This window comes from Musca autumnalis, unplaced genomic scaffold, assembly GCF_047663935.1.
Source record: "Musca autumnalis isolate F117 unplaced genomic scaffold, ASM4766393v1 scaffold_4, whole genome shotgun sequence".
Taxonomy (NCBI): domain Eukaryota; kingdom Metazoa; phylum Arthropoda; class Insecta; order Diptera; family Muscidae; genus Musca; species Musca autumnalis.
In genome coordinates, this window is record NW_027411977.1 from 58,070,712 (window position 1) to 58,090,475 (window position 19,764).

A 19,764-nucleotide genomic window follows, 5' to 3' on the forward strand; every position below is an offset into this window, starting at 1 on the left:
TTTTCAAAACTACATCAATTCTTCACTTTAACAGTATTTATACCCTCAGCCTTTAGGCTAAGGAGGGTATATACACTTTGATACGATGAAAATGTGCCTCATCGAAATAATGGTTTTAGACCCCAAGTATGTTTGGACGAAATGTGTTTCAGACAATTTGGAGTCGATCCAGCCATGTCCGTCCGTCTGTCTGTCTGTCTGTCTGTCCTGCTGGCTGGAGCGCACGATAACTCTCGAACGGATGAACCGATTCGGTTCAAATTTTGGCTTTCGTAATATTTTGCCCAAACTTAGTTTAAGTTCGAAGATAAGCTACATCGGTCCACTCCTTCCGGTACGTCCCCCAAAAAATTTCGAAAATGTTCGGCAAGTTTGTGCGCACGATAACTCTTGTAGGGAGTGACCGATTTGGTCCATACTTTGTAAAGCGTAAACTTTCTACCAGGGTAATATGAGTTTCCAATATGGTCTCAATAGGTCCACTCCTTCGGGTACCTTCCACACAAAATTTCGGAAAAGTTCAGTTTAGGGCCATCTCTCGAATCGCGTTGATTTTTCTTTTAGCAACTTGTATTCACTGCCGTCCATACGACGGTACAAGTTTCATCAGGGGCAAGTCCATAATTCCTGAGAAAACAGCATGAAAGTTGCAAAAAACCCCTATGACACCGTGTGAGGTGGTTGGAGTGCAAGGTAACTCTCGAACGGATCTGCCGATTCGGTCCAAAATATGGCCTTAGTAATATTTTGTCCAAACATAGTTTAAGTTTGAAGATAAGCCATATCGGTCCACTCCTTCAAGTACCTCCCCCACAAAAGTTCAAAAATGTTCGGAAAAATTGTTCGTACCGTAACTCTTGAAAGGAGTGGCCGAATTGGTCTATACTTTACACATCCTAATATATCTACCAGATATAGATCAGGTTCAAATATGGACTATATTTGTCCACTCCATCCGGTACCTCCCACACAAAATTCCGGATAAGTTCACTTTGATTTTTGTTGAAGCAACTTGCATTCGCTGCCTCAATTACGATGGTAAAAGTTTTCTTAGGGGCAAGTCCATACTTCTTGAGCAAACAGCTCGAAGAGTGTAAAAACCCCCTATGGCACCATATGTTGAGGCTGAAGCCACTTTCATAACGGGCAATGTCGATCCATTCCTTTTAGTATCTCCTCCGCAAAACTTTTAATCTTTAATCCTAATCAACATTTTTGTCGGTTCAAACGCCCAAAAGTTTTAAAACCCCCTAAATACATACGTATTTTGGAAAAAAATTGTTTCAATATACACAGGCTGAGGGTATATCTCTGTCGGCAAAGCCGACTGATACTTTTTTACTTGTTTTAATTCCAAATTTGAGGATTCCAGCTCTAACCGTTCAACCAAGTCTAAATTGTACGAAATTTAATACTTTTCGTACCCATAAGTACGAATTTTCAAAATTTCCTCAATCCTACACTCCAACTGTAATCTTAATTCCAAATTTCAGAATTCCAGCGCTATCTGTTCACCCAAATTTAATTATATGAAATGTGGAGCCATTTAGTACTTTCCGTACCCATATTTACGAATTTCCAAATCTTCTTCAATACTACACACCAGGTTTAAACCAAGTCTAAATTGTACGAAATTTAATACTTTTCGTACCCATAAGTACGAATTTCCAAAACTGCCACAATCCTACACTCCAACAGTAATCTCAATTCCAAATTTCAAGATTCCAGCCCTATCCGTTCAACCAAATCCAAATTGTACCATATTTAGTACCATTTAGTACTCTTCGTACCCATAATTACGAATTTCCAAAACTACCTCAATCTTACACTCCAACAGTAATCTTAATTCAAAATATCAGGATTCCAGCGATATTCGTTCACCCAACACAAATTTTACCAAATTTAATACCATTTAGTACTTTTCGTACCCATAGTATAATTTTCCCAAACTTCCTCAATCCTACACTCCAACTGTAATCTTAATTCCAAATTTCAGGATTCCAGCTCTGTCCGTTCATCCAAATCTAAATTGTACCAAATTTAGTACTTTTCTTACCCATAGGTACGAATTTCCAAAACTACCTCAATCCTACAGGAAATTCGTACCTATGGGTACGAAAAGTACTAAATTTGGTACAATTTAGATTTGGATGAACGGACAAAGCTGGAATCCTGAAATTTGGAATTAAGATTACTGTTGGACTGTAGGATTGAGGAAGTTTGGGAAAATTATACTATGGGTACGAAAAGTACTAAATGGTATTAAATTTGGTACAATTTGTGTTGGGTGAACGAATATCGCTGGAATCCTGATATTTTTGAATTAAGATTACTGTTGGAGTGTAAGATTGAGGTAGTTTTGGAAATTCGTAATTACGGGTACGAAGAGCAATCTTAGTTTCAGTATTTCAGCTCTATCCGTTCACCCAAATCGAAATTGTACCAAATTTAGTACCATTTAGTACTTTTCGTACCCGTAATTATAAATTTCCAAATCCTCTTCAATCTTACACTCCAACAGTAACCTTAACTCCAAATTTCAGGTTTCCTGGCCTGTCCGTTTAATCACTTCCTAATTGTACCAAATTTAGTAACATTTAAAACTACTTCAATCCTACACTCCAACAGTAACTTTAATTCCAAATATCAGGATTCCAGTACTATCCGTTCATCTAAATCTATATTGTACCAAATTTAGTGCTTTTCGAATTTCCAAAACTACCTCAATCCTACACTCCAACTGTAACCTTAATTCCAAATTCCAAATTTCAGGTTTCTAGCTCTATCCGTTCGCCCAAATCCAAGTTGTACTAAATTTAGTACCATTTAGAACTTTTCGTATACATAAGTAAGAATTTCCAAAACTACCCCCATATCTCAATCCAATACTCCGTCAGTAATCTTAATTCCAAATTTCAGGTTTCCAGCTTTATCCTTTCACCCAAATCGAAATTGTACTAAATGAAGAACTATTTAGTACTTTTCGTACACATGAGTACTAATTTCACAAACCATTTCCTATTATAAACACCACTTGCCAGCCTTCATTTCCATACCAAATTCCAAGTTTTTAGCTAAATCCGTTCAAAATATACAATTGGTAGTAAATATAGTACTTTTCGTACACTTAGAGGTCGAATTTCCAAAAACCCTTTGGTACATCTTTCCAACTATGCATCAGTGATATCCATTCCAAATTTCACAACTCCAGCTCTTGCCGTTTGCATAATACAATGGGTACCTTTTGGTACTTTTCGTACCTTTCTAGGGCGAATTTCCAAAAACCCAGCCTTATCTCACACCTACGCACCGACAGCAACCCACAGTCAAAATTTCAGCTTTCTAGCTTCAGCGGTTTTGTATGGGTGATGATATACATGTCACTCACTCACTCAATCACTCACTCACTCACTTATCACTAAGCTCTTTTATATATATAGATATTCCAACCTGATTCATGACTAGATGAAATAATACGATACGCAATGTTTGGACCAATCAGAAACTTCCTGCGGGAGTTATCTTGCCAATTTTCCATTTTAGTTGTTGCCGTCAAGGTTGGAGCTTTTAAGACAATATGTCAGGAAGTATGGACTTGCCCCCGACAAAATTTGTATCGTCGTAAAGAGGAACGTAAAACAAATTGCTGAAAAATGTCTAATCGATCCGAGAGGAGCTGGAAAACTTCACTCTTTCCGAATTTTGTGTGGAACCCGTTCAATGCCTGGAACTAATATTACCATATGCAAAATTATGACCGATTCGGTTGTACCCTTCGAGAGTTATCGTGCGTACCATTTTATCGATAATTGTTGAAATTTTGTGGGGAAGGTACCGGAAGTAGGGGACCACCGATATGGTCCATCTTCGAACATAAACTAAGTTTGAAAAAAATCTCGAATGCCGAATTTTTGACCTGATCGGTGGCTTCGTTCGAAAGTTATTGTGCGCACCAGCCAGCAAGCCTGACCCTCTTTAGAAAATATTCTTTCGCACTTAAATAAAACAGAATAAAAATCCGTTCTTATAGTCCATGCTTTTGGTGCGGCTCTTATCACTTTTTCCCTAAAAACACTTTTGTAGATTAAAGTTATTGCCAAATATTTTGTAATTTATTGATTCTGTAAAATCTAATCGAATTCTGATTCTATTATATAAAAGTGGCGGGCATTGTTTATTCATTAATTCAATATTAGTTGTGATAAATATAAAAAAGATATTTCCCGTAACCAAAAAACCGAGAATTTCCGGAATTCCCGGTGTGGGATTTCCTTACCCAAAACCCTACTCCTCCGCAACACTTTTGAGATTTATTCAAAATATATATTTTTGTCGGCAAGTTCGTACGTCCAAAATGGGGTACAACATCTGAAAACCTCCTAACTACATATTTACACTGTGCAACAAAATTCAATTTTTTTCAAAATGATGGGAAAAACCGAGTACATTATGAAAGTAGAGCTAAAAATATGAGACACGTATATCGGCGTTTTTAAAGTTTATGTCGGAAATTAACAAAAATTTGGTGTGGTCCAAAAAAAATACAATGATGGGACTCATTCCTACTTCGGTGGCATTTACGGAATTAACCCTAGCAATTGACATAAATAGCTGTATCATGAATGACCATAACGAACCCTGTTAGGATATAGTCATTTATGTCAATTTCTAAGGTTTATTCCATAAATGCTACCAAAGTAGGAGTGGAGTCCCACTATTGTAGTTTTTTTGGACCACACCAAATCGTGCATGTGATAGCCCATATGACACTTATATTTTCACCATGGACCATAGCCAGTATAAGTAACCAATGGCTTATCCTAACTACGGAATTTAAGTTGAAAGTATTAAAAATACGCAATTTTGGCAGGTCCGATCTGGGTTTTTTATATTTTTCAAATATATATTCACCACAAATGTTTTTAAAGCTGTTTAAATTGAACGCACAACATCTTCTGTATGAATTTGTAACGAAAAACCATCAATAAGATATTTATATTTTTCAATTACAACGACAATCTGTATGAAAATTGGAAAATATGGCCCCAAAACTTATACGAGTATATCAAAAACAAGTGCTGTTAAGAATTTTATATTTTATGGTTACAGATTTCTTTTATTCAGAGACTCATAATGAAATTTCATTTGGAACATTTCATTCTCTAACAGTATTCCCAAAAAGTAAAGGATTTTGATATATTTTGATCCAGTATGGAATTATGTAAAATTAACAGTCCAAAATTAGGAGGGTGTGGGAAATATTTCTATAATTTCATCCTAATATATATAAATTTGTAATCTATTTTTTTTAAGGAAATAGTGTACATAGATTTATGATTAATTTTGAAACTCATAGTGTAATATTGTGTAGAATTTTTCATCCTTCGACACTTTTCACCTATAACCAAGTTTTATATTACTTCCATGCATCAACTAGAAAAAAGAAGGAATAAATTTTCATAAAAAAAATCGGGAAATATTTTCATGTTTTTTCAGCAAAATTGATACTGATATTTTCATGGTATAGAATGTAAATAGATATTTCATTTCTTTGGTGACCTATAGTGAAATTTGGCGAAGAATATTTTTGTCTCTGACATCATGTCTGTAAAATTATGTTTTGTGGGACAATATTGAATAAACTCACATGACGTCCGACTTTAACCCTAAAACGTGTTTTTCATTTGTAGAGATTCCTGGCGATTAGACAAGAGTAACATATTTGGTGTATTCTGAGACCTATAGTAAAATTTTATGGCGAATAATTTTTGTAGAATATTCGGACTTGATACGATCACATTTTTAATGAGTTTTTGAAAGATTTTCGAAAAAAGGACAAAAAAGACTCCTTTGATGAACTGCATAAGGGTTAAAATTTTTAACAAAAATATTTCCCACACCCTCCTAAGTAAAGTTGCCAAACACACTATATACCTGAAATGCTAGGATTCCAAGATATCTAAACTCGAATATTAAGGTCCATTTTGAATAAAAAATACAGTTTATTGCCTAAGAATTTAGCCAAGGATAAGTAAATTTTATAAGTACTCGTACGATTTTCTTTCTCCCTCATATAAGTAAAAGTATGTTACGTATGACTTAACCCCAACCACCTTACTCTACCAAGCGTAAGGGGTAACCTGTCGTTGCAATACTTACTTTCAGTTTCTGATTAAATCTACATATTTGTAGCAATTTATTTCGAAATTTGATATTTTATTTTCTTTTTCAAACACATAACATATTTACACACTTAGTAGATACAAATCAAACAGTTTTTAGACAATTTAGAGTTTAAACAAATTCATACATATTTACAATATAAAATACATAGATATTTTCGATACATTAGCATTTATTTGTTTTGTATACAACATCAACCTTTCGATGTTTTTAATTAGAATAAAAAGACTTAAATCTATATTCATTTATTTTATGTTGATTTGAATTAACATGATTTGTTATTTAGTTTTGTGGATGTGATTTTTCATGTATAGGATGTACGCATGTGTGTGTGCTTACATTGCACCTTAACTACAAATACATATATTATTTTTTTGTTTCACCAATTATCACAATCAAATTAATTTATGAAAATTAAAAACCTCTTCACACCTAAACAATTTCACTAAAAACTAAAATTAGTTTCTGCTATATGCTTTAATTAGTGGCAATGGCGTCAGCATGAAACCCTTTCGCATTTTAATTCACAACGTTGTGGGTAATTTAGCATTTTTGCGGTCTCAATGCCTGTTGTTGCTTCTATTGTTGTTTTATTTATAAATCGTTGCTGCTCTGACATTGACGCATTGTGGCCATCGGGCGCCATAGCGTTGGTGCACTGTTTAGTGGTTTTCCTGTAACTCAACGTATGTTGTTTACTGAATATAATATGAGCGATTAAAATTATTATTGTTAACCACGAATGTTGATTTCCAGATGACCCTGTCTGCATTGCCTCTGGATGCTCACCTGTAATAAATAAAAAATTGCAATTTATTTATTTGAGCATAATTGGGGTTAGTATAAGAGTATTTAATTGAATTGTATTATTTATTTGAAAGGCATAATTTTCTCTGCACTATCGGACGAAATTATTTTCTTTTTTAGTGGAAAAGAAAATAATTTTTACATATGGGCAAATCCCAGAAACAGTCTACCAGCCAAAATTTTTTTTAATTTATCCAAATTAATTTATTTTTTCACAGAAGATTAGACTGGATATCTAATTTTAGAAATATGTTAAAAACTTCTTTTCTATCATTATTAACACAAAAATTATTACAAAATTCTACCCTACCTCAGGTTTTTTAATTTTATACAAAAATTGTACATTTTTTACATGTTCATATTATTACTTTAGTGTTAACATAAGTGGTAAACTCAAAAGCTATATTGTTATTCACTCAATTCTCTTAGATTTTGACAGAAAATATTATCTTTTACTATTTTGGAAAAAGTGAAATTAGGTATGAAAAGACAGATCCAAGTGGTGTAGCGTTCGTCACGAAAAATTATGTTTTTTTTATACTGTGGGCAGAAATTTCTTTTTTTTTAATTCATCTATAAATTTAAATTAAATTAATATCCTGCTTTTAAGGAAATAGAAAAAAAATCTACAATAATAAAAAATAAAAAAATTACAGTGCATTAATTTCTGTAGCGTTCGTCATGATTTGAGTTCTCCCAAAAAATAAACAAAAAAAATTGCCTTTTAATTCTGTTTTCACTTTCTCTTGTATTCTATTTTTGTTTTATTCTGTTTTCGTAGCGATTTGAGTTCAGTTAATTGTTAAGAAATTAAAAAAATGAAATGATATTTCAAAGTTATATTTATTTTCTGATGGATGTGCAAGTCGATTTAAAAACAAATTCATTTTAAGTAGTATACACTTTTTCAAAAAAAAATTGAGTGGAATTTTTTGCAACTGCTCACGGAAAGGGTGCAGTAGACGGAATCGGAGCTGTCGTAAAGAAAAAAAATTGGAAAATGGTAAAAGCTCCGAATATTGTTCTTAATAACGCCCGCGATATTTTTTTTTTTTTTAATTGGCAAAAATGTATACAAATGGTATTTTCATTTTATATATAAGCAGAAGTTATATACAAAATTAGCTGGAATTCTTTCGGAGAGATGGGCTAACGTTAAGAGCATTCCCGGAATTAAAAGCAAACATTATTTTTCGTCATATAACAAAAATGTGCTCAAAATCGCACTAACGTCAGATTCATTAAAACATAAAATTTATTTATAGACATATACGCATTGATAAACTTATTTATGAACATAAAATATGACTTAAATAACGTTATTTACAAGAAATATACATTGTTTCGTTAAAATAAATACACTGGTTTTTATTTACTATATACTGGAAAAAATGTAGCGTGCATCACGTAGCGTGCGTCACATTAGGTTCGCTGATTTTGGAAAAAAATACAAAATTGTTTGCCTAAAAATTAATTGTTTTAGAATTCTCTTATATTCATCTTTCTTTTAAAATTTTCATTTTGTGTGCTTTATTATGCAAAATTTGCTAAAAATTATGAAAACATAGCACAAGGTCGGAAGCTACTTCCACTTTTTGTGGCGTGCGTCACAATAACTTATAATCAATTTTTTCCGCTAATTATACTTGTTAAAAAAATTGTTTTATGGCATTTGAAAGTGCTCTCAAATTCTATTAAATACCATGTATAGATTCAATGCATCTATCTGGAAAGTTCAAAAAATGTTAATATTTTTGCCCGAAAACGCGTACAAATGTAGCGTTCGTCACGCAGGATTTACCCATATGTCCTTTTTACACACTCCACCATAACGTACAGGGAATAATAAACTATGAAATTCCGTTTATAACACAACGAAATATTCGTCGGAGACCCTATAAAGTATACTTTTGATCAGCATAAAGTTCTTAGTCGATAAGCACGGTGTGCCTTAACAAATTTAAATGGAAGGTGCTTACACCTCGGAAGTTTTTGCTGATTCTGAAACTACATTGCTCATAGATAAGAAATATCAAGAAACAAAAAAATCGCGGGAGGGATTTTAAAATAAATCGCGACTTAAGTTCACATTTTTAGGGGTTCTTTAGGTTTTCACGATTTAGCTTGGAAACCGCGAGATCTATGTAAATCGGTCTAAAGAAAATGTTGTATCAGAGAAAATTCTCCACAAGATTGGCCTTTATGATATTTTCGTAGGTTTTACCGTTTTTGAGATATGGAAGTTCAAATTGGGACAATGCACCCCTTTAAAAGGAAGAAGGATCAATAGAAATCCGTTGTGAAAAAAATAAGATATGTCCCTTTAAATTTGAAAATGTAAGAAACCCAGATTTTCTCTGCTTTTACAGTAATAAAAAAAATAACACGAAGTGAACCAAACGAACTAAAGGCATTGTCGTTGTCCACGGATCCCAACACGATATAATTTTCCATCAGAACGCTTGAATATTTTTCTGGTCAACTTATGTAGCACATTGCATTATCGACATTTTTCGAAAAATTTGCACCTTCTCAAGGCCAAAACTGCCTGAAGGAGCGTTTCAATGCTTTTGCGATGTATTAGAGAGTTCTTAATTACTGGTTTGGCTGTTATATGCCAAAATGTCTAAAAAACGTGGATAAAAAATTTAAGGTCAAAATCGGGAGGCTCGATTTTCACCGTAGACCTATTCTCTAGTGGACTTTTTTGCTCAGTTCAATCCCAGGAATCAGAAACGCGAAGGGCCAATTAAGGTTTTTTCCTTCCATACAAATCGCCCCAGCCTAATCGACATATTTACCCACATTTCAAAATTGTTGGCACAAGTGCAGTTTAGGAACATTTCTCGGATCGTCATTAAATTTTTTGCAGTACCTATATTGTGTTCGTTACGACGGTACAATTTTCACCAGGGCAAGTCTATACTTTCTAAGTTCTTAGTCGAAAACTTAAAAATTGAGTAACCGATTTGGATTCCAAGAAGGTCTATGTAGGATACATTCCTCACAAAACTTCAACCTTTTTTGCTCAAATGCAGTCTAAGGACTGTTCGAGGATCCTTTGCAAATTTGTTCCGAAAGTATGGTCTTGTCTTAGTGTTCTATTTACAGAATTAATGCTTAAACCTATATGATCATAAATTTTGCATACATTTATTTATTCAACCATTCGTGTAATACAGTAGTTTTCACTTAGCTGCATTAGTTTTAGCTGCGTTTTGGCGTTAGCTGCCCAATTTAATTTTTCTTGCGTAGAACAAATATGCTATCTAATCTCAAATTTATTTAAGATAACTGCATTTTTTACTTACGTGCACAAAAATGTCTGCAATTTTGCAATGTGCAGGTAAGCGAAAACTACTGTACACATCTTTAGAGGCAAAAAACATTACATTATAGCGTTTAAAGAGAAAGAAAAGAAAGACATTCATTAAAAAACCGGGGCAAACCTTTAACATTTGCTGCAAATTTCATGAAAAACGGTTTAATAGTTGCTGATATATAACATATTTTCAAAAGTAGGCGTGAACGGTTTTTTTTTGGCCCCAAAGAAGTACCTATATTATGAAATGCAACGCAAATTTATTTTCAAGACGATACGTCCAACATTTTTCCAAAAATTGCTTTTGAAAAACCAGAGGAACCGATCAAAGTCTGACCACGATCGGACGAAAATATATGTGGGAGCTATATCCAAACAAATTTATTTCTAGATCAAATTCCATCAACATTCCCAATTTCATCATTCATCAAATAAATAAAATCGGCCGAAAAAATATATGGGAACTACATCTGAATTTGAAACAATTTTTGCCAAGTAAATAGCGTTCGTCCTTTGGCCAGAGAAATGATCTCCCCTAATTTTAATGCGAATCCTTGTACAATCCGATCGTCGCCAAATTTTGGGTGTTTATGAAGTTCCCGGAGGGGAAGAAACCTATTGGTGATGGTCGGATAATATTCAGGGGTCGGAAAGGGCAAAAAACTTATTTGGAGAAAAAGTCAATATTTTATTTCAAGGCGAATATCTCCATTTCTATATGGGGGATATCAAAAGCAAAACCTGGTAGTGAAAGTAGAAAATATCGCCTTTGCAACGATGTAAGGTAGGTTGTCGTAGGTGGTCGAACAACGAAGATATCGCAATAGCTGCCAATAGAACACAAATTTTAATTTTTGCGGTAACACATCCCATTTTTTAATTTTTTTTTATAATCACGCTACACGTCGCAATTTTGATTGGATCGTCACGAAATTTTGGGTGTTAATGGGGGTACCACAGAGTAAAAAACCTATTGATTTTGGTAATGGTCGGATATTATTTAGCGAATATCTCTCTTCTGTAAGAGGTATATCGAAAGCAAAACTTGCTGAAGAAAGTAGAAAATATCACCTTTACAACGATATGAAGTAGGTTGCCATAGTTGGGCAAACAACAGAGATATCGCAATATTCGGTAATGAATCCCATTTTCCATTTTTTGTGCAATCACACTAATGGTCGGAATTTTGATCGGATCCTCACGAAATTTTGGGGGTTGAGAAAGAAGCCTATTGATGGTTGGCGTGGGATGTACGCCATTTTCCATTTTTTAATTGAGTTGTGCTGACGATGCACTTAATGCGTTTCAACAAAATTGACCTGTATTAATGAAGACATTCAGAGCAAAGGCGCTAAGCTATCCCAATTTTAATATTTTGAATTTTATCAGACAAAAGCTTATGCACAGGGGTAATGGTGTAGGGTATCACATAGTCGGCCCCGACCCGACTATAGCCTCGGCTCACTTGTTATTTTTAAAACGATACGGGACAATGGAAACGTCCAATATTTCTAGTTAGGCAGTAGACATCCGTACACATTTTTCGATAAAGTAAATTGAGTCTTTGGGAGATTCCTCTATACTCATACCTCTATACTCGTATTACACAAAAACTCAACTTACTGCGCAGAAAAATGTGTACGTGTCACTACTGTCTCACTACCAAGAGAGAAGAATTATAGTATGGTAAAAAAATAGAAGGTCCATATTTCTAAAGCAAGCCAATGTTGAATGTCGAAGAAACTAGATTTTCTTGTCTTCATTATTCTTAATCATTGGCATGATTCAATGGAAGTGTAAACAAGTAAGAACGGCGTTAAGTTCGGCCGGACCGAACTTTTTATACCCTCCACCACGAAGTGTATTAAAGTAAATAGGAACAATTAGTTTCCTTTCGCTTACGAAAAGAAATGAGGAGAATATGTTAACTGATAATAAATACTCGCTTTAAAAGAGTCATCATGTGATGACATTGGACAACAAAACATTTACAACAAAATACTTGCAATTTTACGAATTGAGCTTTTGCATTTTCTGGAAACACACAATATTAAGTTACTGCAATCTCGGTGCGAAGATTTAACAAAAAACGCCCCTATATAAATAAAATTGGGCAATGCCGGCTAGCAGTTTGTTTGCGAGTAATTTTCCTATCTTCCGGGAACACAAAAAATCGAATAAATGATCAATTCGGTAGAAACATGTGACTAAAATCTTCAAAAGACCTTAAATGGTGGCCTCGCTTAATGTATTGTATTTTTAGCGAAGACTAAATACCAAATTCCAGTTACTCCGGTTGAATAATGTGGCTAAAACTTTTAAAACACCGAAAATCGTACGGTACCGTCCTATGCACAGTGGTGGCACTTACATGGGAAGGTGTGACAAAAAAACTTCTAAATATTATATCGAACCGAAATTGTCATCAATGGATCATAGTGGCCTAAAAACACTCTAACAAACATATTGGAGTCCTAGGTCCAAAATTTTGCGTGGTTCTCCTGTAACGAATCAATCTGAATTGAAGTATTTTACTTTTGCCAACACATTATTTAACCGAATTCGCTGTAATCCGGTACTAGGAGTTGCTATTGCATAACAAACCTCCCCGCGAGAAACTGTCAATATTGTTCCATTATTTGGTATACGCCCTATATGATTTTTATATCGATTTATTCAGGCAGATTCCAACCAGTTATTCTAAGCGAGTATATTCTCAGACTTCAGAGCACCATCTTATAAAGGAATGTCATATCGGTCCACTTTTGACCACAGCCTCCATATAGGGTTACTTTATAACATTTAACCACATTTGACTGCAGAATTACTTGCAATAATGTATTTTTGGTTCTCAGTGCGGGGAACATTTCCACTTTTTAGCGTGGTCCAACATTAGGGTGTCCCAAAAATAAAATAAGTTATTTGTTAAAGTGAATACCCCCAAATTTTTTTTCTTTCGCAAATTTTCATTACAGCTCTAAGATACCATGACAATAGAAATCGCTAATACAGTTTTGAAATCAACAGGCGCTAGGCTTCAATTTGGTACTAGTGGCCATTCTTGCGAATTTTTGGAAAGTAACTTAAACTTTAAGGAAATCCATACATCTATATTAAATATTTTCATTTTGACCGATATTATAACCAATATATCAAGCTTTTTGTAGAAAATTAACTTATGTTGAAACTGAGGTATGGGGTATTGTAACTCGCGATCAGTTTTACTATACCATAACTTTTGACCGCATTTCGGCAAAATAAACTGTTTTAGCCCGATTCACCGAGGGGTTTCTTAAAATAATAATTTCAGCGGAAGCTGTGGTCGTACTAATGTAAAAAAATCGGAAAAAATCGTTGAAATAAACGAGTTTCATTATGTTATTTTCCAATTAGTGGTTTTACAACACAATGTAGAGCTTAATGCTCAAAGGAGACGTTAAAGAGCATACTTCAGAGTTGAAGTTTCTAATGTATCATTTTTTAATATATCCACTGTATCTACCTCAAACGGATGCTGACATTTTGAAACCTGAAAAATGGGGTTTTTTGAATTTTTGCTCTAATCGGGACGCGCAGCTGGATTTCCCTAAAAGCTTATTATTGGATTGTAGTACTCGCGATATCGCATTTTTTAATGTATAAAATGAGGGTGTAGCCCTCACAGGATCACAGTAATCTGCGCCTAAACACGAAATTTTTGTGCGTAAATTTTTCCCAAAAACCTATTTTTTTGGTTTAAAATTTACAAACGTCATTCGATTTCCGTGGAAACCCGCGTAAATTTAGTTTTTTTACGTTCTGAATCTAACAAGCCACGACGCATAAAAATCCACCCACTAGATCGGCGGATATGATACCCCTCAAATTTCGAAAATTTGCAAAAAATTATTTTGAAAATATCGCATATTAAAACGCGTTTTGGATGTGTCAGTTCTACTTAAATAAATAGATCGATACGCGTGTTTAAACTGCGCGAAAACAGATATTTAAAAACTCTCGTAAATCCAGAGATATAATAGATTTTTTCTAAAAATTGAGTGCGATGCTACATCCACGGTTCTTGATGGATCGCATTGAAACGGCATAGAAGGATGTATTTTTTAATGGTGATTATTGAAATCGGATGCGCATAAAATGTAAATGAACTTCGCGGAAACTATGACCATTTTACTGTATTTTGCACCCTTAAATGCAGCAGATGCTACATCGTGGCCGCCAAATAGAATTTCACAAACTGTACATCAAATAAGAGGGATTGATTCGATGTGTTGGAAAATCGGATGCGCATCATGTCATTTTCATAATTACGCGGTTTATATGCGTCTCAAATGTTGTAATATTCAATATAACATTATTTTAACGATATGCCACTATTGGAATTCCTTGTGATTTAATATAAGGTTCTAATAATATTATCCAATAGGAAAACTATAAGCGAAAAATTTGTTACAGAGGAATATCATCATTATTGCGTGAAATTTTCACGAAAATGCCGAAGAACTCAAACATTTGTTCTCCAACTTTTCCTATAAAACCATAAAAAAATAAAATTATAATAATATGATTTTATTTTTTTCGTAATATTTTCTTCGTATTTTTGCAAATAACATGAATACTATAGCTCCAAACTTCACAACTTATTCCTCAAAATGTCTGGATGCTGTTATAATTTTTTTTATATATTTTTCGTAACTATGAGCGCTATTGTTTCAAAAATATGTTTGTAAATACGTGAAATTATTTAACAAATTTGATTTTTCGCGAATCCATTGAGACTTCGCGACTATTTTTTGCATCATCGCAAAGGTTACGAATTCAGTTAACGATAATAGGATATAACAGCTAACTATATTAAACCGCGATTTTTTTAGAATTTTTTCTAATTATCATAATTAAAACGGTCATATCTTTTGCGCGCAACGATCAAAGTTAGTAACGAAAACAGATTTGGAATGCTGATTTTTTTCTTAATCTATGCACCAAAAATCATTGATGTAGTATCAAAAATTTTTTTTGATTTTTTTGACTTGGAAAAGGCAATTTTTGACATTTTTCCTGATATATGACATTCCTTTCAATTTAGAAGAATTTTTATGAATAAAAAAATGAAGCTAAGGCAATTTACTAAATGATTCAACCTAAGTTAAGGCGTTAATAATAGTCCATTGTTTCATAAATTCGCTTAAAATACAACCATTTTTTCTTATTTTTAAATACAATTTTTATACCCTCCACCATAGGATGGGGGTATATTAAGTTTGTCACTACGTTTGTAACTACTCGAAATAATCATTGTAGATCCCACAAAGTATATATATTCTTGATCAGCGTGCAATTCTACATCGATATAGCCATGTCCGTCCGTCTGTCCGTCTGTGGTAATCACTCTAGCGTCCGAACGGATTGACGTAGGTTGATGAAATTTTGGGAAAATATGTTATATTTACGTAGGACTTTTGGTATTGAAAGCGGGCTATGTAGGTCCACGCTTTCGTATAGTCCCCATACAAAATGACGCGTGACGCGTCGTCGTTTTAAGGAATTTTTAAGATATTTGGCCCATTTTACCACCGAATTGGTTGTAATTTGGTACTTTGTGTCTCCAGAGGCCAAAAAATATTCCTACCAAAGTTGGGTTATATAGGTCCACGTTTTGGTATAGCCCCCATATAAGGCCCCATATAAGGCCCCATATAAAGTACGCGTCATTTTAATATATTTTGAATGTATGTATTTGAATGTATACGTATATTAGACCCATTTGACCACAGAATTGGTTGTAATTTGGTATTTTGTGTCTTCAGAGGCCAGAAAACATTCCTACCAAAGTTGGGTTATATAGGTCCACGTTTTGGTATAGTCCCCACATAAGCCCCTTATAAAGTACGCGTCATTTTAATATATTTTGAATATATTAGACCCATTTGAACAAAGAATCGGCTGTAACTTTGTATTTTGTGTTTCCAGAGGCTAAGAAACATTTCTACCATAAAATGTTTATATAGGTCCACGTGTTGATATAGCCCCCATAATACAATATCTCCCGATTTTCGATATTTTGAACGTTTTAGCCTCATTATCACACCGATATGACTGAAATTTGGTATTTAGTCTTCTTTTGGCGTATAAAACTTTCCACTTAGAAATTTGTAGGTATAGGTCCACGCCATCATATAGCCCCCATAGAACGGTACCTTCCGAATTTCGGTATTTTGAAGGTTGTGGCCACATTAATCCACCGAAATGGCTGAAATCTGTGGTGGAGGGTATAAAAAGTTCGGCCCGACCGAACTTAACGCTTTTCTTACTTGTTTCTTCAAAATTAGTCATGTTTGTGAGGCTTTTTCTCCTTAAGAATCGCGAAAAATGGAAAAAATAAGTTGAGTTTCGATAAATTTAGAAGGTTTTGAAGCGATTTGCATTTTTAAATTTTTAAAACGATGTCATGAATTTTTTGATTTTTGTCGTTGGGCGCGTTCACTGTGCTATGGGGCTATATGAAGACATGGGCCTATACCGACAAATTTCTGGTGGAAAGTTGTATGCCTCCAACGAAGAATAAATATCAAATTTAAACAATTTCGGTGGATAGTGTAGCCAAAATACCGCAATTTTGGAGGGGCAGTCGGAAACTTATATGAAAACAAAACACGAATTTTGAGCAGTTTCGGTGAGACATAGGGGGCACAATCTTCCAAATACATACCGAAAATTTGGAGGTACTGTTCTATATGAAGATGAGGACATATACCGAAAAATTTCAGGTGGAAATTTTTATACCACCAGCGGATACTAAATACCAAATTTCAGCCATTTCGGTGGGAGATTGAGGCCACTATCTTCAAAATACCGATAATCTGGAGGTATTGTTCAATGGGGGTATTGAAGGCGTGGACCTATACCGACTAATTTCGGTTGGAAAGTTTTACACCCCAACGAAGACAAAATGCCAAATTTCAGCTATTTTGCTGTGTTAATGAAACCTTCAGAACACCGAAAATGGGGAGGTACCGTTTTATGGGCGCTATATGAATGCATGAATCTTTACCGACAAATTTCTGGTGGAAAGTTTTACACCCCCAACAAAGAATAAATACAGAATTTCGGCTATTTCGGTGGGTTATTGAGACTAAACTTTAAAAATAGCGAAAATCGGGAATATCGTTCTGTGGGGCCGATATGTAGGCGTGGGATTCTACCGACACATTTCAGGTGGATAGTTTTGCACCCCAATGAAGACTAAATACCAAATATGTGAATAAAACCTTCAAAGTACCGAAAATCGAGCGGTACTGCTCTATGGGTGGTATATGAAAACGTGCATCTAAACCGACAAATTTCTGGGGGAAAGTTTTATACCCCCAACGAAGACTAAATACCAAATGACAGCCATTTTGGTGGGTTATTGCGACTACGGTCGGGAGGTACCATTCTATTGGGGCTATATGAAGCCTTTGAGCTATACCGACAAATTTCAGGTGGAAATTTTTAGATTCAAAATACCGAAAATTGGGAGGCAGCGTTTTATGGGCGCTATATGAAGGCATGGATCTATACCAACACATTTCAGGTGCGGCGTTTTATATATTCAACGAAGACTAAATACCAAAATTCAGCAATTTCTGTGGGATATTGAGGCTAAATCCTTCAAAATATCGAAAAACGGAAGGTACCGTTCTATGGGGGCTATATGAGGACGTGGACCAATATAACGCATTTTCAATTCCAAACACCCTCGATGTATAATAATACAAAATTACAAAGCCCTTCACCACTGTGAATATGTAATAAATATGTTGGGACTATATTCAAATCTAGACCAATTTTAATATAATTTGGCACATTTTTTTCTAGAACAAATACAGTCTTACATTCCGAATTTGATCAAAATTTGAGTTATATCGACGCCTCCAAACAATAGTATGCTAAGTCGACTTAGCATGTTTTCAAGTTCTTTACATTTTAATATTTAACGTCCTCTAACTTAAAGTCTGTCAAATTTTGGTAATGATCGGACAATCCGAACAGAAGTTATAAACAAATATTTCCTTAGCATAGTACTCAAGGTCAAAGAAATTTCCAAACTTTTAGAGCTTGTCCTTCAAAACTCGCTTTTCAGAATTAGCAAACTATTATTTGGAGGTGTCGAACGTCCTTTAGCTTAAATTATGTTTAATTTTGGTAATGATCGGTCAACCCGAACAGAAGTTATGAACAAATATTGACTTAGCATAGTATAGTACTGAAGTTAAAAAAAAAATCCAAACTTTGAAAGATTCTCCTGCAAAACTCACTTTTTAGACTTAGCATACTATTATTTGGAGGTGTCGATATAGCCTGTTGTGTGCATCAAATACCTCAAATCGGCCGATATATATATACATATGGGAGCTATATCCAAATCTGAATCGATTTCAATAAAATTTGGTGTAGTTATTTCTAGACTAAACTCCATCGCACATTCTAAATTTCATCAAAGTTGAAGAGAAATAGCGTTTTTTGTCCATCAAATAGCTCAGATCGGCAGAAAATAAATGTGATATATATGTAATTTGGTATATTTATTTATAGATCAAATTCCGTCACATATTCCAAATTGCATCAAAATTGGACAGATATAGCGTGTTTGGTGCACCAACTACCTCAAATCGGTCGAAAATAATTATGGGAGCTATATCCAAATCTGAACCGATTTCTTTATAATTTTGCACATTTATCTATAGACCTAATTCCGTCTTATATTCCAAATTTCAGCAAAATTGGGCAGATATTGCGTGTTTGACGCATCAAATACTTCAAATCGGCCGAAAATATATGTGGGGGATATATCCAACTGTGAACCGATTTTCACCAACAGCAATATCCTTCTTCCCACGGCTGAAAAAATGATCTTCCCCAATTTTCAGCCAATTCGGACAATAAATGCGACCAGTACGTTGCGAACGGACGGACGAACGGACATGCATAAATCGACTCAGAAAATGATTCTATACAGCGTCAGGCACCATACTTTTCTATTGCATACTTTACGGGGTGTCATTGTGCACGTGGGCGCTCTCTCACCTAACGCTGATTCTATGCATATCCCTAGAAGGAACTATGGGTCTATCTCTTTCCCTTACGCATGTTACATACAAATGTATTAACACATAATACCCCTTACCACAGTGTGGTGTAGGGTATACAAATTGCGAGATGTATCTTGATTTCAATAGACTTACGGACAGACGGACATGGCTATATTGACTTAGATTTTTATGCTGATCAAGAATATATATACCTTATAGGATCTCCGACGGATATTTCGATGTGTTACAAACTGAATGGCATATTTATTTATACCCTCCATATTATGGTGGAGGTATAAACAAAAATTTTAAAATATGTTTGTTTTTAAATTTTTTAGAGCTATTTCATTTTCAATCATTCCACTTTTCTGATATTACAAATTT

General features: G+C 34.3%; 1 protein-coding gene across 1 annotated transcript in view; it reads right to left on the minus strand.

Annotated features, from left to right (window-relative positions):
* Nucleotides 1-6,195: 6,195 nt before the first annotated feature.
* The window catches only part of LOC141404210 (neurotrimin-like), a 416,440-nt gene continuing 402,871 nt past the window's right edge, over nucleotides 6,196-19,764 (minus strand). Inside the window, exon 8 of the mRNA XM_073987581.1 lies at nucleotides 6,196-6,972. Within this exon, the coding sequence (XP_073843682.1) occupies nucleotides 6,680-6,972 (293 nt within the window). The 3' untranslated portion in view covers nucleotides 6,196-6,679. The remainder of the gene's footprint in view (nucleotides 6,973-19,764) is intronic.